Source organism: Haliaeetus albicilla, chromosome 4, assembly GCF_947461875.1.
Source record: "Haliaeetus albicilla chromosome 4, bHalAlb1.1, whole genome shotgun sequence".
Classification (NCBI taxonomy): Eukaryota; Metazoa; Chordata; class Aves; order Accipitriformes; family Accipitridae; genus Haliaeetus; species Haliaeetus albicilla.
The window spans coordinates 27,389,740-27,414,242 of NC_091486.1; the positions used below are offsets into that span (position 1 = coordinate 27,389,740).

Genomic DNA, 24,503 nt, shown 5'->3' on the forward strand with positions numbered 1-24,503 from the left:
TCAAAATACAAACAAGCTATGTAAGCAAGAGCAGCTCATCTTTAATAAACTCAGAATGGTGGTACTCCCTATAAACAGTAAGTACCAGCAATGCCACCACAGCGTACTAATCATGTGCACACCCTTAAACAGCATTGGTGCCAAAACTTAATGACATGCCAGAAAAAGCATTTGAGGAATAGGCAGCAACACCTGCCATGGATACCAATCAGCATACCTAGCTTCTATTTTCAGCAATATGGTGCTTAACTGCTACATTTGGAAAAGACAAAAGAAAAAAATCAGGGGGGTTCTGTGAACTATGCAGAATGTTAAAATACCTATTCGAAACAAATAATCTAGACAAAGTTCGACTCACAGCAGTGGATAGAGATACAGGTTTTATTTGGCAGCACAGAAAAGACAGGTCATTTCACATAAGGAGAGAAGCTCTGCAATCTCTTGCACTTGAAGAGATGCAGAAAAGCCTTTATCTCACATACTAAACAAGGAAGGCAGTCACTGCCGTTACAAATGCAGCTAAGGACCCTCTTAGTCCTTCAGAGTATAAAGGCTGAAGCCATCTTTGTTCACAAGGAATACTATCTGGAAGGAGTTTTCCTTACGGCATTTCCTTATGAGTCTGAACCTCCTCCAAGATGCTGACAACCATAGCCAAGTCATCATTCTCAACTGACAAAAGTAGAAGTAACTTCAATGGTTGATGGGGCCGTAAAGGTTACTAGGCTGGAAGAAAAAAAAACCACAAAACACCCAACTCAACCACAATGCCACAAGTGCAAGACAGAGACACACTCAGATTTGTTATACCTAAAGCTCCCCTGACCCCAAACACTAAAATATATCATACACCTTCACACATGTACTTCACAAAACCTTCCTTGCAGTTTCCTCCTGTACACAGGAAGAACTACATACAAAAAAATGCTCAAAACATCTTAAAGTAATTCTAAGGGCATTCGGTATGACAGTGGTAAGGAGTGTATAATATCATGAACAGAACATATTATAATTTTGTGCATACTTGTTTAGCTTACATAACAACTGAAAAGTAACTAGCAAACAATTCTTCTTGGTTGGCAGACACATAAAATTGTAGTTTTATTTATAGTTACAACATACAATTGGGAAAAACCAGCTTATTTTGAGGTTACCCTAGAAAAACATCATTATTTGAGGTAGTCAAAGACTCAAACTTCTGACTTTCAAAACACTTCCAGATGTTGCTCCAGAAAGATTTATATTTTAGTAGTTTATGTTAATGTTAGAAAAAGTTTTCCATATTTTTAAACAGCTGTAATTAAGATGCCTCAATATTTTATGAAAGACATTCAGGTACTGCATATCTCTCAGTGACTCCAACTAGCATGTCTTTTCCACTCTTGCTAGATTCTGTAGTCCTGAATTCCGCATATTCCCAAGCATACTTCCTCTGCTTAGGCCTAACAGGAAATAAACTGAAATGAGAATCAAATAATTTATGCTCACATTATGAATACACGTAACTCTAAATTAACTGCAATTCACTGAAATCATCTATCACTGCTTAGATGACTAGTATACCACTTCTCCATCCACCTCAGTTTTATACTTCGGAATTATCTTTAGTTATTTTTTAATGCTACATGTGAGTATACTACATATAAGCATACATATCCCTGTAAAAGATTATAAATTGAAACACTGCTGATTCAACCCATTAGACAAAAGACTAATAAGCAAATCATTCTGAAATAAAAATCAAATCATGTTTTGAACAATGGTTTTAATAATAGATTAGGTCATTTCTTTATCCTTGAAAGCCCAGTTATGAAGAAATAGGCCTTGAATCAGTTCCACATGCCCATAAAACTGCATGCAGAACTTGATTTTTTCATTTTTCAGCTCTGTAATAGTGTACTCTGCCTATTTCGAATATCTCCTTGGGATATGTTCTTGCACTCACGTATTTCCTTGAGTTACATTCACGTACTTCAACTGTTTTCACTTTCAGATGTTGCTTAGGACTTACTTCCCTTTTCTGTTTTTTTCATCATTGAAATGTTTAAAAGCATTTCAGAAGTTTCCTGTTATACAATCTTTACCACCTCCTATAAAAATAGCAAAGTTTCTCTTTATCCATGCCCTTTCTATACGACCTCCATCTCCTAACATTTGAAAGAACCGTGTTCTTCCTAGAGCTGCTTAGATCTTGTTTTCTTTTGGTGTATGAGATTTATTACCTGTGAAATATTTATTGCGTTATTTACTGGCTTCAGTGTCCCATTCTGGGAAAGTAGGCAAATCAGCTACAGGCACCCCTAAAGACAATGATGTTAATGACTCCAGCTGATGTTCCTACTTTTCCAGCCAGTGGAAATGTGAGCCCTGTTCCTGCAAGCAGCATGTTTCCTGAAGCACTGCCCCAGCTCACTCGAAGTGCTCACTACCTGGAGCAAAGCCACACATATACCCTGGCCTGTTTCACAAAACTGTAGAAGACTACACTTAGTCGCCTACCAAAGACAATGGAGTTGTTTACATTTTCCATAAGCAGGACTACTCAACATAAAACCAGGTGAGTCATGAGAAGGCGGAAACACCCTAAAGCTTATTCTCTCCAAGGAAGTGGCTTAAGACAACGGTATATTTCTGTAAAACCTTTGATTTAAGGATCTCCAAGTCATTTTAAGCCATTAATTCACTGAGCCTTTCAACACGTCTCATCTTTGTTCACGTAGCACTGAAAAAATGAACGTGCAAGCTTTTGCTCACAAATTTGACAAGCATAAAGCCACAAAAATATATTTTTTTAAAATAAATGTTTCGGAAATGGTTAAGTTGCACACATCAGAAAACACCTTAACAAAGCGAAATTTCCTTCACCCAGCAATATGAAATTGGCCATTCAATTATCAAATAAACAACTGAAAAGAGAATTCATGCAACAAATACCTATGACTAAGAAATTCAATTTCCCCCTTCAGCACAGACAAATAGGTGCCAAACTTGGAAGGAAAACATCCTGCTACTAGTTCCTTCCAATTACTGTGCTATCCCAGACATACTGTGTAGCCCTATCAGCGGTCATTCCAACTTCCTTGATAGCCTCTCATAGATACTTACATTCTATTTATCTATGATGAATGGACCAAATGTTTAACACCATCCCATCATCTCCTGATCAAAAAATAGTTTAACAGCATTTGACAGATGAAAAGAATGAACAAGCAGTATACAAGGACACTGATTACAGTGAACAGCTTACAAATCCATGTTAAAACCTCAAAGTTTATGCAATTGCATATTTATATTACTATTGAAATGTAACAGAAGTTTAACATTCAGCAAGCATAAAGTTTGGACACACTGCATTTAACAATTGAGGTTGGAACTGGGTTGCAGAAAACCCGGGCATGTGCAACGCGCATCACAACCTGAGACAGGGAGTTAGGAGGTCTCTGACATCTTCCTCTCTCAGTCTTCATAGCATGTTCAACTGCATACTCTTTTTCTGAGAGTAGTTCATTGATTGCTTCCTTTTCAAAAGCAGATGCCCTTATGGCTGAGTTTTACTTACAAGGCATGGAAAGAAACTAGCAACTTGTATAAGGAAAAAATACCAACTTTTTTTTTTTTTTTTAAAAAAAAGCAGCCCCGCCCAAGCCAAAGACTGTCCTACAGGAACACACAAATTTAATATGCAGCAAACCAGATGAATCTTCAGGAAGCTGTTCTGCTTGTCCTTGTTCATACATTAGCCATTTTTCTACTATGGTATAATGATGAGTTGCCAAAACACACATTCACTTTCATGAGAAACATCAAGAAAATCATTTTACTTTAGTGGGGTGATCATTTCTAGATTATTCTCTTCTTCCAATTTGCTCTACTTTCTTCATGCATTATGTTTCAAAGCAGAATTTTAAAATTTTGGAGATAAGTCTTTCCCATAATTCTGTACAAGTCTAGCATAATAAAACTGTGGATCTTAAGACATGCCTGCAATACAAATAATCATTCAGCTAATTACTATAACATAAAAGACAACAAGCTCTGAGCAAAACACCTCTCATTTGTAAAGATTATCGTGACTAGTCCTATGCCAAGACAAGGCTGAAGATTTATTTTAAGAACAACAACAAAAAACCCACAGTGTAATCTAAAATCTTGTTTAAAGTTTCTTTTTGCTACAAGGCTATATTGAACAATTACATGATCTTTTTCATCTTGAAATCAAGACATACAGTACCTACGTATGTAAGATTCCCTTATTGGACATTCGTTGGCAGGCAGGTATTTTTCATTATAATTCATTATATCAATTTTTTTTTTTAAAAGGCATTTTATTAAGCCTCTACACTCCACATCCTCTGCAATTCTTATTACCATTTTCATACCCTATGGTGTGGCTGACAAGAAGCAGTGTAGATTTGACAACCAGAAGCACAGGAATCTAGCAAGAAATTACTATGCAAATGTGTCTGGGAGAAGATAACATTAATAAATATTTGCTGATGGGCCTTTTGCTCCAGTAGGTGGCACATTTATAATGAAAACTTAACAGTAGTTTAAGCCAAAGATCAGAAGCCTCAGATGTACATGTGGCTGAGGGATGACAAAAGAGGAAAAATAATTTTGTGCTCTCATTTTAGAGGAACCAAGCCAAGCTTACTACCTTAGATGAAAATATCTTCCAGCTTCTCACATTCTATAAATTTTTTATTTACCAAAAAAGAAGCCTTTTTGTTCAGCAGTTAGTAGCAACTTCCAAAACTGTTTCAAAATACTCAGTTACTCTCAGAGCTGAAACATGAAGCAGAATAGGCAAAATTGGGTTTGTCATTTAAAAAAAAAAAGAAAAAGAAAAAGAAAAAAAAAGAAAAGCCTGAACAGTTAAGTTATTTATAAAAAAAAAACAACCACAACTTTATACATGTTAAACTTAAGTTAATTCTGCAGCTAAAGGAATGTAAAGTCACAGGAAAGCACACCACATTTTTACTTCACTGTAGCGAAAAATCAATTATAAACTCTGTCACTAAGAGAAAAATATAAGAAAAGGGGAGAAAATACTACCATTAGATAAAATTTCAATTTAGTCTACAAGAGCATAAGATGATGTTTCAGAAGACAACCGACCCAGGGTAACTACTTAACTTGAGTAGGGAGAAGTAAAGGGAGGACGAGGACTTACACAGCAGGAAAAAAAGCAGGCAATTCAGCATTGACCAACCTTCCCAGTCAGTCAATGATGTGCAGTAGAGCAGAATTCTACCTCTGTTTTAGTTTAGCACTTTAGATACTGCCACAAAATAACTTCATTTTTTAATTCAAACCATGCTGTGATTTTCAGTTCTTAAAATACAAAATTGCAACATATTTTTTGATTTATTCATGGACAGCACTCTCAAAATCCTGAATGCAGGTACACATACAGATCAGGGGTCATCCTGATGCAGAAGTGAGAAGAGCTTAGATAAAGGTTAAGTTCGCAAGTGATACAGAAACTGCAGAAATAAATTCCAAGCAATACTTAAATTCATAGAGCTTTTTCACTCCCACTTCTGTGGGAGAAAGTTTGGTATCAGGAAAAAAAAAAAGCCGTATTCTGGCAGCACACTCTTTGGAGTCAGTAATCCTGAACACCAGCCTGCAAGGTATTAGAAAGATCAGTATTATGTATTACCGTCACAGGCTTAAGAGCAAGCCTGTTAACAGTGACATCTTGTCAAGACAATTTAGTGCAACTAAACTGTAAGCATTTTACCATAAGTAAACCAGGAAGGAATTAGTCATCCAAATATATTAGTACGCTTACACTGTGCTTCCACTCTTACCACAAACTACAGAAAGAAGTCTTTATGGATAAATGGATGTGGGTGATGGGGACATGCTCCAAAGGAGTTATAGACATCCCAAGGATAATGGTTTGAATATAACACTGTATGATATTGTTTCTAAACAGTCCAAATGAAGTGGAAAAAAGACAATGGCTAGCAGGCATGCCTGTCAGGTGCTAATACCAGTATACCAAAAAAGATAAAGACTCAACAAAATTATTTACATGGTTAGATTACAGATGTTCTTAGTTCCAAAACTTCAGGTAAAACTGTAAGAAAACATCTGTCAGGCAAATCATATATGCAATGTCTTTACAAGCTGGTTAAGAAATAGGCAGAAGATTCTGTATTCCCTGTTTTCTGTGTCTTCACTGAAGATAGGCTTTAGATAAATAAAAGTCTTTGAAATTAATACCAAGAAAATTAGGTGAAATGATAAGCACACATCATGTAAAGGAAATCAGACTAAGACTCCACCACCCAAATCCCCACACTGATATCAAGCTTCATATAGTTGCAAAAAGAATTAAACAACTGGTAAAATAACTTTGGGTGACAAAGGTCACTGCACATGCTGGATGGCATCAAGAAGTGGACACAGAGCTGCTGCATAGCTGCCTTTCAGTATTTAACATAGTTTTAGAAACAGGCCAACCTCTACAGAGGAGCAAAACAAGCAGTGCATACCATAAGCAAGGGATTTGATGACGAAAACAACTGTCCTTTCACAAGGGCTCGCTGAGAAAAGCTTGATCCTGCCAGATGAAAATTAACTAGGGGAAAGGAAAAGACAGCAAAAGTCCAGAAAAATCTTGATAAGTATTGGCATCATGCTCCTAAGTTAATGCTAAGAGAGCTTTAACAACTCAGTTGTGGCTGAAAAGAGTATTTGTTAGAGTATGTTGTGCAGACTTTAAAAACAAGGACCCAACAGTCCACTGTTGTGGAGGCAAAGTTGTCGTTCCAATTCATTGGAGAGTCACTGAGGCCACTGATGTGAACCATGTTATCAGAAGAAAAAAGTAATACATACTCTTTTCAGATGTTACACAATCTGCGTTTGTAATTGCACACTTAATACAAACAGTGCTGGACTTTAAATCAAGCTTCCTTGCCATTTTAAAAAGAGAATGTATCTAATAATAGGGGTTCTTTAATAGTAGGGAAGAAAAGGGACCTCCTGGCTCATAATTAGGAAATTCAAATTGGCAGTAAGAAGCAGTTCTCAACTGCAAAGGTAAAGGGTTATTTGAACAATTCAACAGTGTAACAAGTAAATTCATCACATCCTGAAGTCCTTAAATTGAACCTGGATGTGTCTCTAAATATGTTCTAGTTCAATTGCACATTTATTGGACTTACCAGCAAGCACTGGCATGTTAGGGAAAGCAATTTCTTCTACTGAAGGACTTAATACTTGAGATTATTTTGTCTGGCATTGTACAGGAGATAAGGCTCGGTGATTCCTTTGGTCCTCAGAGTCTATGAGTCCCAGTGGATGCACTGATTCTGATTTTGTTTATACCAGTAGAGTCAGGCTAGACATACATGGCTTACAAATTTGTTGACTTCCAAATTTCTTGGTAACAAGTTTGCTTTGATTAGTGTAACAAGAAGATTTTTCTCATTATTTTCAGTTAATTGGTAGATGTCCCTTCAGACTTGACTTCACTCTGGCAGCTGATTGCACCACACCACAACAGTACAGTCATGTTCCACTAACATTCAGCAATATGATCAAAGAAAAAGAGAAGGAAAAAAAGAAAAAAGAAAAAGAGGGAAAAAAGAGAGAGACCAGAGACCATTTCTACAAGATTTTGGCTCCTCAAACAATCTTCTACTGCGTGTCTGCACTGCTACTGGTTGTTGCTCTAACAACTACGTGACACCTGAAACTTGATTTCGCAATACTATTTCTACCGACCCTAGAACTCTGTTAAGGTAAGCAACAAACAACGTGTTTATGCAATAGATGGCCTAGAAAATAATATAGGGAGTAAAGGGATTTCAGTTTCAGGATAGGAGTGTATTTACAGTAGCACATCAGTTTCTTGCAGATCACCATTCAACTACTTACTAAAAGCTACTATTTTCCCGTATTTCAGGATATATCGTTTCTAGCTACGTGGTTTTGACCACTCAAGACAGAATTTTTTCACCCAGATTCCATGCATGCTCCCTATCGTGTACATGAGCACCTCACCCAGTCTTTCTAAACTCCTGATGTTTTTCCAGCAGTACACTTTTGCCACAGAGGGATTGCTGTTGAACAAATGAGGCACATGCTCTTTCAGAGGGGCTGGATCAGCTCCCTTCTGCGTGGTGCGCAGCTGTCGGTTCTGAGAATGATAACCCCTCATACAGAGTGGATGAGATTCCAAGCAGTCGAACAGCCTGCTAATCGGCAGCCAGCAGAAAGAACACATTCCTGCTCTCCACTCCATAGTTATTCAATTAATGCATGACAACTTCTGTGATTAGGATTCTTACCCTAGTTATTTAAAGCAGTTAAAAGTAACTTTGATGCACTGCATCAACCTTGCAAAGGGAAGACTTGAAGCAGCCAGGGTAGGGTGCTCGCTATCTACCAAAGCAACCCCCGGTTTCCAAATGCGGAAAGCAGTACAAAGTAGAAATACTTTAAAAGTATAGCTAGCTTTATTTGCCCAATTGATCCACTGACTTCAAGTCTGGATAATCGTAACAAATATTTCTGAAGCAAAACTGTAAAAAGATGGAAGAGTAACTGCATTTAGTCTAAGACAGAAAGTATGTGTCTGTCATTCCATCACCTCCCAATAACTTAAGCAAAAAATAAGCATATTATATTTGTAAACATGGCCTGGTTTTGCCAGGGTAGATGTCCAGTGCAATAACATGCAACAGACAGGACCACTATCCGCTAAAAAATGCTCTTTCCTTCTGCCATTGGAGTCTTGACATAAAATGCAATTGAAATCTATGACTTCCATTTCAAATAGGTCTTTAAATTTCAGTGATGCTTGCTATTCAGTAAGTTAACAGCCCTTCAAATATATTTTTTGCATATAAAAGACCACCACCCAAAGAAATCTACATCAACAATTAAAGAACTCAACACAGCTTCTCTTCAAAAGAGGCTTCAGTAAATGCGGCTGGAAATTTTACTTGAAACAGTGATAATAAAATTAAATCATCTGACAAAAATACTATTTATAAAGCTATTTTTAACCCTTTGAATTTTGTTTTATTTAATAACATGCCTATTATGCATAAAATGGACTTCTAATGATAAAAAACAGTTTGGTATATTAAATTGTGTTTCTGAACACAGACAAAAAGGTGAAGTACACCACACTTATTCAAATACTAGTCTCTTGCTATAGCAATATAAAGCAACACAAAATACTTGAAAAATTAAAGTGTGCGTTTCCTCAGAATTATTCTTCTGATGAATTGTGCACTTGCTCAAAACAGATTTTCTCCACAAGAAGGTTTCCTAGATTGAAAAAAAAAATTTAAATTAAAAAAACCCACAAAACTCTCAAAGTACACCACAGAATTCACAGTCTAGGCATGTGAGTCTTCAGCTGTGATCAGCTTCACTGCCAGGTTACAAGCACAGCTGATGGGGGCAAAACCCTGGGGTGCTTCAGCATCCCCCACCTTCTGGGGCAGAGTACCGCACTGCTGCACGCCTCGCAATAGCTTCACTTTCTGCAGGCAGAAAAATAAGGGAACTGATCAAACGAGCAGCCAGAAAGTGAAAAACAGAACAAAACAAAACAAAAAAATAAAAATCCAGTGTGCATCTCCTCAAGCAGTATTTCTTTAGGCCTATACCCAAAAACCATCGTGTTATTTTTCATCTCGAGTTAATGCAACCTTAAAACATAATTTTCAATGGCCAGAAGTTGTATTTTCTTCTGCTCCAGTTCAAACTCCTATTCATGAACCATACCCAACAACCTGTTAACACTTACACAAATGTTTAACCTTAGGCGCATGATTAATGATCACTGAAGTCTCAGATAAACTGCATGTGTGAGGGTAGCTGGCCCTTGAAAAGTCTGGAACACCCTGACTCCAACGATGTCGCTGTTTCATTTCATGCATCAGGATGCAGCAATGCCTTCTGCTCTCACAAATCCCTTCCTCTAATTTTAATTTACTTCTTGAGTTAATTGGTACATCGTACTTAAGCTCTAACCCAAATCTCTCCCTCTTCACCACCAAGCCCATTAACATCTTTCCAACAAGTGAGCACGTGCATGAAAGAGAGCAAGAGGAGAAGCCACATGTTTAGGTTGCAAAGCACCTTCAGAGCATGGAAATCCCCAGCAGCTTTTATCCGTTCCTGCAACGGCTCATTCTGTTTTGTCGCATTTCTCAGAAGACTCCAGTAAACCTGGGCTTGATCAATGAATAAACATCACGTTGTGAACAACATGACAGTTTTGGGTAAAAGCTGGTGAAACTATTTGACAAACATTTACAAATCCAGTATCTGTTTATAAATTAAAAATTACCATTATATAGCTGTACTTAGCAAATCACATATGAAATTATGTCAATTCAAAGATTTGTTTTTCATAATTACTTAATAGTTTGGATACATATTTCAAGCTAATCGTACCACAAGTTATACTTTTCTCATTTTTACCACTTCTTTTCTAGTGGGTATCCTGATATGCTTATTGAGCAATAGGCTGTTTCTGCCTCTTAACTCAATAATTGTTAGTGAACTATAGGAAACACTAAGTACCATAACCTGACCATTTGCAACAAAAATCTTTTAAAATTTGGGAATTTATAAAATATTTAAGTAAATAGCTTTGTCACCTAGATAATTCATGGGTATTTCCTTACAAAGCAGAACTAGATTACAGACTTAATTTATTAGCTGCTGGTAAATTATTACTTTATTGATTTGGATTTTAAGCTTCATTGATTGTCCAGTTGAGAAACATTACCTACAGAAGGATACCAACAGCATAGATACCATGCAGTAACAAGAACTTCCAGAGTAGAAGTCTAGTATACAATTAAGAGAACGATATCAACTCAAATATTATTTTTCCAGAAAAGGTAATCTGAAGTAATCTGTAAAACAAAGTCATTTGACTTGTTTGTTTTGAGGAAGGAGGAAAGAAGAAAGAAAAAAAAATTCCCTCAAGGGAGAAATACTTGTTAGAGAGGATAAATTATCAAAATGAGCAAGTGTTTGCAAATGACAAGCAAAATTAAGAAGGGACAACAATTTTTTTACTTGTTTCTGCCAGATTTTTCCTTGTTTCTGTCAATAGTTATTAACAAAAAATCTGGTACTACACCACTTTCATATAAGCATTCTTTATAAACATGTTTACAGAAAAACCTGAGGATGTTTTCATGATGACTTAATTCTCAGCAAATAAACCTCTTCCTCAAATAAACCTGTTCCAGCTTTGGCTTTTCTGAAAGTCTGTGCCCTGCTCACCAGCCAAAGTGACTGAAAAGCTTAAATCTACTTTTCAGAAGTAACTGGGGTACACAGGTGCCAAGTGCTATTTACATTTCCTTAAAAAGAGGTTGCTACAATGATTACTTAATAGAGGATGGATTTTTACTATTCAGAACCTTACTGGAGACATATCAGGCTTCAATGGTACCACTAACAAAGCTGGCCACAATACACTAATTGCAATTCCTAACAATAACCTTCAGTTCTTTCCAACTAGTCTGCTTTTTCTTGATGAAGTGATTTCTGTGACTCTTTATCCAGATGTGCCACTGTAAAGCCTAGAAATCTTCCTCACCTCTTTATTTTCTCCATGTTCAATTTAAATGTGTTCTTCTGATAAAAAAAAAAAGGCGTCTCCTTTTCTGATCATGTTTAAATGCTCAGTCCCAGAACTGTGGTTTCATTCTACCTATTATGAAACAAAACATTTCAGGATGTCATCATTGCAAACACCCTAGGCTGAGCGAGAGGATATTGCACATGTGAAAATTCTGAATCCAGTTTGAGCAGAAAGGCGGACAATTTTAAGAACTTCCTTCATGGATTTCTTCCCTCCCCTTCTTCTCTCTGCTCCCCCTACAATGAAGTATCCTAAAGAAAGAAAATGGAAGCCCCTGGGTGGAAGTCACAAACTTCCAGGTGATATATTCTGACTTCTAATTGGGTCATTACAGAACACTTGAAGAGAGCAAAAGGGAAACCAGCACACTAGAGACCTGCACTCTCAATCTCTTCTTTTAGCTCAGTAAAAGTATAAACATTACCCAAATGAACAGCTAACAAAACAAACAAACAAACAAAAAAATCCAGAAAAGAACACACCACAATAACCTCAGAAGTCCCTAGACCTGGAAACAACCCTTAATCCCCTGAACACAGGTGACCTGAACACAGACCTCAGACACTATCCAGAGCAACCACACGCACTAACATATGGTATCACAAAACGCATCATACCACAGCTTCTTGTCCAGTCAAATGTCTGACAATTTCACAAGTTGCCTACCAGGAAAAGTTTTGCCCACTGAGCTTTCACAGTCATATCCTTTCCCTCAGGTAGCTCCTATAACACACTATATGAATTTGAAAATCTCAGTCCTTAAAGCAGCTGTATTTCTCTATTCACAGAGTATTAAAAAGTAAAGGAAGTATTAAAAACTTCCTCATCTCCTCCTGAGATCTGCACTGCTCAATCACAGACAAAAAAATTTTTCAGGGTAGGAAGGCTAAGGAATTTAGCCTTTCATCTGCCCTCACTGCTGGTGTCAATACAAAAGCACTCTCCTTACACCCATACAGATCAAAAAGTACCCTGCTATCCTCATTTCCTGCCCCCCACCCCCAAAAAAATCCTTGCAGGAACAAAAAGAGCATACATGAAAGAGGGAAGTTAGTTCATTTTCCCTTCAAAGACATATTATGAGAACTGCTCAGAATTCAACAGAACAGAAAGCATATGAAAACACACACAATTTCTTGGCTAAACATTCTGGGTGAGACCTCCAGAACATCTCTGGCTCTTTAGCCTATAGACAGGGAAAAACGTATAAACTCCAGCTTCAGCAGGACTGCCACAGTGAACTACAGTTCTCGGTTTATTTGGCTCCTCTGACAGGAATCATTGGTGACCTTCACTACAAAAGGCAAATTCAAGATTTCCACAAAGAACTTGGCTAGACTTAGGTCCCAAAGTCAAGTGATCAACATGGAATTGGTCACAACCCCATACCACTTCCCCAATCATTTTTTCCTTTCAGCTTACAGTATCCTCCTCTCCTTCACAATCTCCTTGTACGTAACCTTGCAGTACTGAAGCTGCTATCTTCCAAATGCTCTCAAACTGCAAAAGATCATCATACATTAACACTGATGTCTTCTAAAGGAGGAGAAATTAAAATTACGGTGCCATGTGGTAATTGCCAATCTGATGTAGAAATGGCTCTTGAAACAGTAGAGCTCCTACCAGGAAGCGAAGTAGTTTTGCCCAGTGTAATGAGCACACCAGATCTTGCTTCTCACTTTACCTACCAATGTGAAACAGCAGGAGGGGAAATATGCAGCAATAAAGACACTTGGAAGAGGATGCAAGAACTTTGAAGCTGAGAGCACCTTACAAACAACAACGTCTTGGAACAAAGAACTAGCCAGCTTGAAATGTGACAAGCTTGTATTCATAGCAATAAAAAGCATGGATAAAAAGAATCCCAAAAAGAATAAAAGGACAAGGAAAGGCATTAGAGCTCAAGCACTTAAAGAAAAAAAACAAGTTTTATATGTCACGGTAGTGACATGTCACACGTTGTTTTCCAAATGTTCATAACAATATTTTCTGCCTGGTAGCCTTTAAACACACACTGAAGAATAGCAAGCAAATGTATTCAAAGGTCCTAAAATGACAGCAATTTTTTTTTTTTTTTAAAGCTGTATAAAAAACAAGCTGTCAGCCTGCATCTATTTCGTGACTACAGGATGATCCAAACAACATGGCTTTGAGAAAGGAGCTGTGTTGAAGTGATACTTTGCTGCACATTCCAAGTGTCTTTGTCAAAGAGCAGTAGTCTCCATAGCTTCTACTTCTCTTCCTCCTCCATGATGGTACACCACCTTAAGTTTACTTCTTAAATAAGCTTCTGGAAGCTATGGCCTCCAGCTTCTTCTTTCCCAGGAAGCCATATCAGTAGCTGATCAGGATCTCTCCTCAGCACTTAAGAGAAGAAACATTACCAGTTCTAGAACCTACCACATCTTCCACACAAAATGCAATGTCAAATTTTGCCCCTTGCAGACAGAACTGAGCAAAGCAGCAAATACTGTATCATAAAAAAATGCCTAGTGCAAGATCAAGTCAGAACTGTGGAGACCTATATTAAAAGCAAAGCAATTTAAAATTACCTAATATACAAGAAAGATTAATGTAAACTGGACAAAGTAACCCAAGTGAAGCCTAACAGTGCACAGTGTTAATGACCTTAATCTTTCACTAAGGATAGCTGCTAGTGAGGGAACAGTTAGCAATCTGGCACAGTTAAAATGCCCTCTTCCAAGAATGAAACACGGGTAAAAAGTTGGCTCATCAGTTTATGAATTATATGTATTAAAGGAAGTTTTACAAAGGTATTTACTAACAACTTATTTTGACTCCTACAGATTTCCAAAGAAAGAGTAACATTTGTAAGGTGTTCTAAAGTTGCTTTCTAAAAAGCATCTCTCCTGAATGTTTAGGGTGCTTCATATACATTTTTCATGTATATTTTGTCCTTGATCATTAAATAAGCACACAGAGCAAATCAGCATTGAGGGACAGTAATTCTCCATGTCATGAAAAAACCTTATTGCAAAGTGATTATAAAACTCAGTATGAAGTATAAGAAAGTGACAATGAATTTAATAATTTTATCTCATGAATGACAAACGTATGCTTATAAATGTTATCTAAAGACTACAACAAAACAACTCCAAAATGCTATCAGAAATGTGAGTAGTTTAGGTCACTGGGGAGAATTTTCCTCTACTAGGGTCTCCCTAGGATCCCCACCACAAACTGCATTTTTGTCGGGTTTGGGTTTTTGGGGGGGGAGGATGTTGGTTTGGGGTTGGTTTGTTTGTTTTTATCTCCAAAGAACACCTTAGCAGAAGCTATCAGCTTTGACAGAACACCAAAATTCTGGCACTGAACCATAAATTGACCATTACCATAAAAAGAACTGCTAAATGAGAAACCATGTGCTCAGTATAAAACTAATTTCATGCTTTCAAAAGCACACAGTGGCTTCTAGCAAGATAGTGGCCCTGGGACTTGCAAAGACAGATTGGCTAATACAAATGGTGTGTGCTCCTGATGCAGTCTGCTTAGCCAAGCTTTACATGTACTGGCAGTAAATGGAAATTCTCGAATCTTCTGTCAAACAAATACACACTTATCTATAACTTTAGAGCTGAAAGCTATAAAACAGCTGCCTCATAAATATATTTAGCAGGAAAATGCATGAGCTGTCCTAGTTCCTCACAAAAAAAACCCCAAACCACAGCAGTCTTTACTAGTGAGCATAGATATTTCTATAGCAAGCAAGAAAAACATTTTAATAAATATTTTTCAGCATCTTTCCTTCTTTTATTAAAAAAATTACTATCAGCAAACGCAAATATAATGAGAGCAGGTCTGACCACAAACTAAACATATTAGCAGAACAGCAATGCTTAATAAGTAACTCACTTGAACTAATTTTTTGTGTTTTGCTCTAGGTGAAATTCTCAGTAAAAAAACTTTGTTGGTTTTGTTTTTTTTTTTTTTTAACACATAGGTACAAAGTCTATTCAGTTTACAATAATGCTTCTTTTGAGCTTAAAGATTTACTACTAGAACTTCACGGGCTACCTTTAGCACACTATCTGTTCCCTTAAATAAAACTTACAGCACTAAATCACAAATTTAACTCGTTAGGTAGAAGCAACAGTAATTTTATACCCTTCTCAAAGCAAGTTGTCAGTGCAAATGAATTACTGGAAGTTACCCTGGGCATGACAGGTCATAACTTTTAATATTAACAATGACAGACACATGCAAGATGTCAAACCCAGTATACAATTTATTTCATTTTTTACTTTCTTAGTTTATCTGGAGAATCTGACAGCTCTTGTGTTTTACGTATCATTATAACCATAATTTGAGATTTAACAAGCCAGAAAGCAAGCTCTGGTAAGAGGTATTTACTCACACTGCTAATTAGCTTCTTTTTACAACAATAATACTGCACCACTGACATGTTCCAAAAAACATTTAAAATGCCTAGGAAATCACCTACTGAAAAGATGCCCTCTGCAAACAGCAAGCAAGGAAAAGGAGCTTGCCACATATTTAGAGTTACTTTTAATAATGAAATAAGAAGAGAAGAAAAATATGCATTATATGCCTTGCATTTTTCTTATCCTTTCCACTGGAATAACTAAAATACAAATGACATGCACACAGAAATAATGCCAAACATGTAAGCATCTACTCTTCGTAACATATCAGAAAACAATCCAGTGAAGTTTAATAATAAAAATCATGCTCACCTCTACTGGGAAGTCCACTCCACATTATGGCAATACTATTTAAGCAGCTTAAACACCAACCAAGTTACATAAACAAAACTTCCAGTATGTGACCAATATGATCTACGGTGCTACAGAGACTTGGCTCCAGCCCTGATCATCTGTGTGACAGTACACTGTTATACCAGTGCAGCCTCAAACCTTCCCAGATGCTGGCTTATTACATTGCTCATTGAAAATCCTTCACACGCTGGCAACATTTTAGGGAAGGACAAGCACACTCTGAGTCATTTGTAAAGAAAGCAAAGCAATTTCAGTTCTGTATCTTCATGCGTACCGAAACACAGAGCACTGTCAAAGTAGAAGTCTGAGGCGAATTTATGCTGAGAAACAGGCAACCCAAGCCTTCATTATCAATGCATGGAATCAGCTACAGTGATCAAATTCAAACAAAACATTAAAAAAAAGGATATGATTACAAGAGGCTCTACAGATTCAGCTCCAAACCCCACGGAACGAAGAATCATCTATCTAGACTGTGTAAATGTTAAAAATAGCTCTGCCTTTTCTACAATGAACACGAGACAGAGGAGAATCAGTAGCCTGTATTGTGATGAGGTTTGTTATTGGAAAAAAATCCAGCAATAAAAATTAATGATTCCTTACAGCTTTTCTAAATAAGATTAATTTACAATTATGCAAATGAACAAATAAGTACTTTTTAATAACATAACAAAGTCTATTATACATAAACAAATAGGATATCTATCAAAGAGAAGCATAAATATTTGGATGAAAAATTTTATACTACTGACCCAGCAAATATCTGAACAGTCCAGCAGATTAAGCATTTGTACAAAAAAACCTGAACCAACAACTAAAAGCATGACATTACATGACCAATGCCTTCGTCTTTCAAAAACAACAATAATTTTTAATTACCTACTATGAAAAATCTCCATGGCTTATTAAATTCATGCTCTTCCTACTCCCACACAGACTTCCCACTATGTAAATCTTTTTGTCTTTTCAGGTACTTCATACATTTTCTTTCCCAAAAAAGGTAAGAGGGCATGTGTTGCTGTGCATACTCACACCCACAGAGATATACAGTATAATAAGAATCAGATGTAATCACGACTAGGTTAAGTTTGCAAAGAAATAGAAAGACACAGGATTTTTTATTATAATACCTGTACAGTTATCCAAATACACTACTGTGTCATGAGACAACTATGAGAGAAATTTTGGCAGGATCTGATCCCAGATGAGGATATTTACATACAGAGAGAGTATCTGATTTACTTTTGCAAGATAAAAATAATAAACAAATCTGACTTTATTTTATTTTTTCAGTCATTTTAATACAGAAATCACTGTTGGAAATGCACACTGAATAAAAATTATGACTCTGCATTTATAGATCCCCTTTCATCTCAGCTGTCTACACCTGTAAACTATGGATCACACCCTTCAAAGAGACAGTGAAGAAATCCTTGCAGCAATATGAAATCCTCGCAGCAACGTGAACTCAACTGATTTCAGTAGCTTTCCAGGCCATTGCCCAGGCTGTTTAAATGACAAGGGAGACCCCCCCCAACCAGAGCAGAAGCTGTGTCATCACCACTCCTGCAGCCCCTTCTCAGCTTGAAATCATGGCTGCTGAGCAGCTGTGATTTTGGTCTTCAACTCTAGAACATCTGATTCTCTGAGGTCTTAAATGGTGGTTCTTTACCACAGCATAACTGCCCCTGAAGAGAGGTTAAACTCTCCAAGAAGGAATCTTGCAGAGAATTTTGATACAAGAATATATTTATGCAAACTAGTGGCAAAGAGTGCCAACTGTGGTAGCCAATTTTATTTTGAAACCTTCCCCCGCTCCACCCAAAGCACCCCCACCCCCACCCCACCCCAAACTGATTTTTCCCATACTTGTAACACACTCCATCTGTTTGCTTACAAATGTCATTCATGTGCTCCCCACCTCCAAGAGAATGAAATGGAGGCTACAGATGAATAATACATCTGATAACCTTTACCAACTTCAAAAAAGGTTGGGTTTTCTTTTTGCTATTAGGGAATTTTTGAATGTTTTGCTCTAATACAACTTACCAATTGCTTAAAAACAACCAACCTCAATGAAACAATAATTTTCCTTTTTTTTTGTTTTCTTCAGGACTACCAGTGAGTGCACATACCTACTTATTATTTTTATGAATTTTACCAGTACTTTCACAGTGCAGCTACTCAAACGCAGAACAAAGTATTATGGATACAGTTTGTCGTTATTAGCAAACAAGGAACCATCTTTAATGTCAGCTCTGTCCCTTGATAGTGACTCTCATCATCAACATTTTGTAAGGATTATCAAGTGCACTAAAACAATATAATAAATCCCCTTAATTTCAGACCAGATAATCATGACTGCTGTGAAAGAAAAATAGCAATCACTTACCATAAATACGTTTCACATTTTAAAAAAAATGTAACTTATGTAACATTACATATTTATTAAGTTGTGGAAAATACTCAAGTGATAGAAACAATGTGGAACCATCTACCAAATGCAATTTTGTTCAAAAGACAACTGACTAAGAAAAGAAGTCAACATACCCTGTAGCGAGAAGTGAAATACTAGCAGTTTCTCACTCACTAATCTAAATTACATTACAGGAACATTAACTTTTTTTAATTATTATATTGGAGAAAGGTAACAGTTTTGCTTTTTAGCAAAAGACTCTAATCTTTTCCAAACAGAAAAACAGATTTTACCCAGAGTAGGATAGCAAAGTGAGGAACAACCTCCCTTTCACACAGGGGGCAGAAGGAGGAAGCCCCATGGCGTTGCTCCACTTTGTGCTCCCACAGCAGCAGCCTCCTTCAAACTGCTTTCCAAAAGGTTGGACTATAGGCAGCAGACATGGAAGGCAGAACAAGCACTGACCTCCTACAAGTCTGAAAGAGGTTTTGGCATAACACAAGAAAGAGTAAGCTCACAGTGCTTTCTACTATCCTCCTCTTCCCTATAGACTTACACAACAATTCTATGGCTATGCATGCACACATTTAGTAGGACTCAGCTCACAAACTTTTTTCAAGATACTTTTCGTTGCTGCTTAGCATTCCTCTGAGTACTTGGTAGAATAATTCATAAAGATCTTCTGTAATAAAAATCAGATTATCCTTGTTCTTTTTTTAGAAAAATGAAAGACAAACATTGATAAAGAATTTGAGGACCTAAATCAAGAGGCTTAAAGTAAGCAAAAATTCTGTTCTCCATTAAGTTGGCACAAAGCAGTCTTAGATGGCAACTAAGCTACCTGTCAGAAAGCTAGTCCTGGCCCAGCTAAGGATTCAAACCTACATAAAAAGACCTTCATTTAGGATCAGATTCTTCTGACAATTAAAAACCAAAGAAAAACTCCACTGAAATCAAAGTAATGCACTGCAGTTTCATTCTGTTGTAACCGACCATCATTTAATCCTGCAAAGTAATTTCTTTACAGTTTCATTAAAAAAAACCCAAACAAACAAAAACAAAAAAAAGCCTTGTGGATTTAAGGCTATCTGGAATATTTTCAGAATAATTTCTCAACGTCTACCAATAGTCAGTTTTACTTTTTGAGAAAAAGAAGAAGTCAAATGCTTAGAAAATTAATTACTAATCTAAATTAGTTGTTTAAGAAGGTCCTTTTCATTTGACATGGCTGAAGACACTGTTCACACTTCCTAACTCCAGACATTGAGTTGGGGAAACCAATATGCAAGTTAGCTATATAGTCTATGGATCCTTTGAAGGATAATTCTGAGCACTTTAATTGTAAGCCTCCCTGCCTCCATTAACTTGAAATGATGCCTAGGGCAACTTAATAAGGCATTGCACAAGAAGGCAAAGCAGTTCTAACCTCTGTCGCCACAAGTGAAAAAAAAAAAAAACAACCCCTGCCTTTTCCATACTCCCTTGTTCTCCTCCCATATCCAAGATTGCTGTTTTACCCTCTCCCTTGCATTAGCATTACCAGGCCCTTTTTGTGACCTGATTTAAGTCACAAACACAACAGAAGTCTAGTCATTTATGTATTTATTTTGCTAGCTTAACAAATCCCTGGCTGTCATTGCTGTGAGCCAGATAACCCAACTGCGTGTTGACAGTATCTCGGGAAATCATCCTGTGATTATTTCCTCAGTATTGCAGAGTAACACATTAACTTGTAGGACTGTTCTCTACAAAGAGTCACAGCATAGGGTCCCACAGCATTTCCAAAACTCTCCTGCAGGGTCAGAGATTCCAAGAACAAAGAGGCAGAGCTGCTGCCAGAATACACTTGCCAGAGGACTAACATCCCAATCTCACTTCTAGCCAAAACTACAGAAAAATCTTCAAACATGCCATGAATGAGTGCCATCCGGACCCTAAAGCACATCTGCTCTTTAAAACAGCCTAGGACCCAGGAAAAAAGTGATTATGCTTTGCCTACTTCTAGAATTTGGGTACCTTCTGTAACAAAAATGAAACCACCCTACCCATTTCCAGGGATCTGCACAATTTGGACTTCGATAGGTATTTCTAGTACACTCACTCTTAAAACTACACCAACCGTTCCGATGTTAGCATGGGGGCAAAAGAGAGAGAATGAGAAGACTCACCACGAGATACACACACACACACACACCCCCCGGGGAACAAGTAATGAGAATTCGTGGAACAAAATCGGTATCCTCTCCAAAGGAGAACCGGGAGGAACACAACGAAGTCATCCACAGCGGATACTAACAAGCAACTCGCTGTTACCCCTGCAGATAGCTTGCTTAACGACAACGGCTTCCGAGCAGAGCGGCGGCAGAAGCGGCCAGGCCGAGGCAGCGCCGCGACCCCTTCGCCCCAGGGCCCCGCTTGCCCAACAGCGCGGGCTGCGCCGCCATCTCGCGGCGGCCTCCGGCGCCATCTCGCGGCGGCCTCGCCATCCCGCAGCCGCGCCGCCCTCCCCGCCCGCCTTCATCTCCTCAACGCTTAACTCATGGGCTGTTAGCAGGTAAGGAGGCAAGCAACCTCTAACTAGCCAAGTCCGCACCATGCTCTCAGGACTGGTGTCTCCCCCTTCGAAGAGCAGGTGCTGCAGGTACCCTCGTTTTCGGGGTGCCAGGTGGGACACGGGGCACCCCGAGCGGCTGCGACCTGACCCACTGCTCCCACCGCGCCAGGCTCCAGCAAGACGGGCTGCTGAAAAGCTTGCAACAGGCCCGCTCCAAATCACGTTTCCCCAAGGGTGCAAGAAACTCGCCTTTCCTTTCCTGCTTGTAGGAAACAACTGAAATCATTTCCAATTCAACCTGCAGAAGCAAATACACTCTTTCTTGTCTTCCCGAGACTTCACGTATTTCCTTCTGGCAGAAGCCTGGCCGTACATCAGATATGCCTGGCACAAGGGTAGGGATGGCCCCTGGGAACGGTGTCACTGACAAGCTTCAGCCTGAGCTGCAGTAAGACAGGATGGGTTCCACTGGTAACGAACAATCGCTAACATAAGCAACAGCGGAGGCTCTAACATTGTGTGCAATATACTTTTCCAGTAGAATACCGTTTCCTTCACACGCATAATTTTTAACACCGATCTAAAGAAAACGAGGAGTTTAATGAGTGGATCAAATCACCAAGGCCTTCTAATTTAGTCAATTAATTCCTTGAGTTGGTCAATACAAAGAAAAGCAGCTGTGAAAGTTTAATTTACATGCAATTTTACTTGCTGTGAAGTAACTGAAATTGCAGGCACAGGTACAATAGCAAAATAGCTTCTAGATTTCAGTAATGGGGTGGGGGAGGCAAAATAACCAAAAGTCTATAGAAACAGAGTAGGCTTTTTAGAAAAATATGTTGCTAAATACCTTTTGAAATTCTATGACAATCATACACTTAAGTATAAAGAAGTAACTTAAAAGTTATTTCTAAAAAGAGATTCAGACTTTAAATGTACAAACCCACCTCATCTACACATTGTGGAGTATTATTGCCATGGCCTGGAATTCCACAGTTACCAAATCTTACTAAACTCTTCAATAGCAGTACAACAAGGACCATTATGTATTACTGAAAGTTACGAGCAACAAATTGAGATTATAGTTATAAAACACAGTGGAAGTCAACAATTAAAAGGACACTTTATAACAACCTGAGGCCACCTGTCACAGAGAGGACCTCAGAAGAGGATGAATATCAAAATATGTCTCATGACTCCTTTGTGTTCATCACCATTTGGAAGAAAGTCCACCAAGAGCCAAGGAGGCTGGAGGCAGTGATGGTGCACATACCAGTTTTGTCACACAGGATCAAGAGAGTTCTGGCAGGTCTGTAATCCTGTCTGTACTGTCAACGAATATTTACAGTCATGTATATTTTACAATCACCTTATTTTCCAACAGGAATATTACTAATTTCACATTCACATTACGAAGACAGAGGAAAACTCCAACCAGAGATTAGCAGAAAGCTTCCTGAGGTGTGCTGAACTGTTCACTACCTGGTTCATTAGAAGGATATGTAGTTACAAAAATGAAGTATGAGAGGCTATTTGCCTCCTTTGCATGTAGAATAAAGTCTGTTCACTGGTGAGGTGAGATTAATATTGTTCTCTTACCATCTGCACAATAAATTCTGTCTACAATGTTAGCCAAAGAAATGGGAAAGGCAGACTCCCATTACAAGGGGTAGTAACACTCCAGAGGACATGGATTAAAACAGCGTGGATTATGTCAATTTATAAGAAAATGCATTTCTAATAATTTCTGGAAAGTGGTCTTTGAGAACTACATTTCAGTACATCTTGTTCTCATACTAGCTCTTAAGCAGTATATTAAATTGTCTATGCAATAATAATAATAAACTGCATATGCAAGGCATTTCTTTCTTTTAACTGCTATGAAACCAACATCCTTCAGCTACAAAAACAGAAAACCTATTTCAACATACACTGCATAGACCAGCATAACTAGTAAATAACTAGGATATAGTCTAATATAGAGATCAGTGAACAAAGCACAAAGAAACATGAATTTTAACTCCTAAGCTATACAGTAACCCCAAAGCATGTGTTCCAGCAAACATAAAATATTCCCAGCATCAGAGCATTCTTTGAGCAATGGTGCCTTTGAGCATCTGCTGCAATCCCCAGGAACAACAGCAAAGACATCAGGTGCAGGGGTCCAGCTAACAAAAAGCCACAGAAAATATACAATGCAAACATTTAAAATGTTTTCTATCTGCACACAGAGGAATTTAAATTAAATTAGAATGTCTCATAGATATTAAGCTATTTAAAGAATGCACATAATTATGTAATTTAGGTGTTATTCAAAAGGAATTTAATCTTTTGGACCACAGGCCTTACCCAAATAATACCCTTACGCTACTTGGTTCTAAACCAAACAAAACAATACCAAAGAATTCAAAAAAAGTCAAATTCAGTTAACAAGAATCAAAATAAGAAAAAAAAAAAAAAAGAAGCAGCTAAACCCTTTAAAACAGTTTGTTTTGATGCAGAACAAAAAATCCCCAAAGCAAATCCCCTCATGTGGCTAATAAAAAAAAAAAACTCTAATAAAATTAGTAAAACTTTTTTCATAAAGATTTGAGATCTGTTACTTCATCAATACCAAGTGTTAATAAGCAGCAACTTTTGCTTCTTCTAGACAATAATTCCTTAATACCTGCAGCATTTTATTTCTCAGAACTAGAAAGGATGACTTGCTATACTTGTTTGAGATGTAAAGAATACTTTCCAAGATCAACTTTGGCCCTTTTGGATTCTACAAAATGTCAAAAGCCCCTGAATTTTCTTTAACAAAAGAAATGGAAGGGAAGAAAGAAATTATCTATTTCAACTATCAGTAAGAAAAGCATCCTTAAATTTTTCTAACAAATTTTCTTCAATGCTGTTAGAACATCACAGAAAAACGATAATCCTGCAGCAAAATCCTAAAACTATGAACTTCAAAGCAAGAGACCATATGGCATACCAGGACCCCTTAAAAAAAGGGAAGGAGAGTCACAACATCCTTACCCTTACAACCATACAAGAGCAAATCATTTGTTCCATGTGTTCACTTTCTAATATGCGTAAAGAAGTACATATTATGTGCTTTGCACCTTTACATTATGCATGTTAAATGCA

At 37.6% G+C, this 24,503-nt stretch overlaps 1 protein-coding gene and 1 long non-coding RNA gene across 9 annotated transcripts in view; one reads left to right on the forward strand and one right to left on the reverse strand.

Annotated features, from left to right (window-relative positions):
* LOC138685115 (uncharacterized) overlaps positions 1–19,899 on the forward strand; it is a 51,705-nt gene extending 31,806 nt beyond the window's left edge. Inside the window, exons 2-4 of one of the 2 annotated variants that reach the window (XR_011324354.1) lie at positions 2,350–2,557; positions 7,460–7,763; positions 17,762–19,899. This is a non-coding gene — a long non-coding RNA (uncharacterized lncRNA). The remainder of the gene's footprint in view (positions 1–2,349; positions 2,558–7,459; positions 7,764–17,761) is intronic. The other variant, XR_011324355.1, reaches the window with a different exon arrangement.
* Positions 1–24,503, reverse strand: part of ZNF385B (zinc finger protein 385B) — a 179,503-nt gene that overhangs the window by 122,529 nt on the left and 32,471 nt on the right. Inside the window, exon 1 of one of the 7 annotated variants that reach the window (XM_069781581.1) lies at positions 17,281–17,423. The exons of 5 other annotated variants lie outside the window; for them this stretch is intronic. Coding sequence is in view for 1 of the 2 variants with exons in the window: in XM_069781578.1 (XP_069637679.1) it covers positions 16,360–16,384 (25 nt within the window). In the remaining variant the exon portion in view is untranslated. Of the gene's footprint in view, positions 1–16,359; positions 17,004–17,280; positions 17,424–24,503 lie in introns of those variants that run through there. One more of the 7 variants, XM_069781578.1, reaches the window with a different exon arrangement.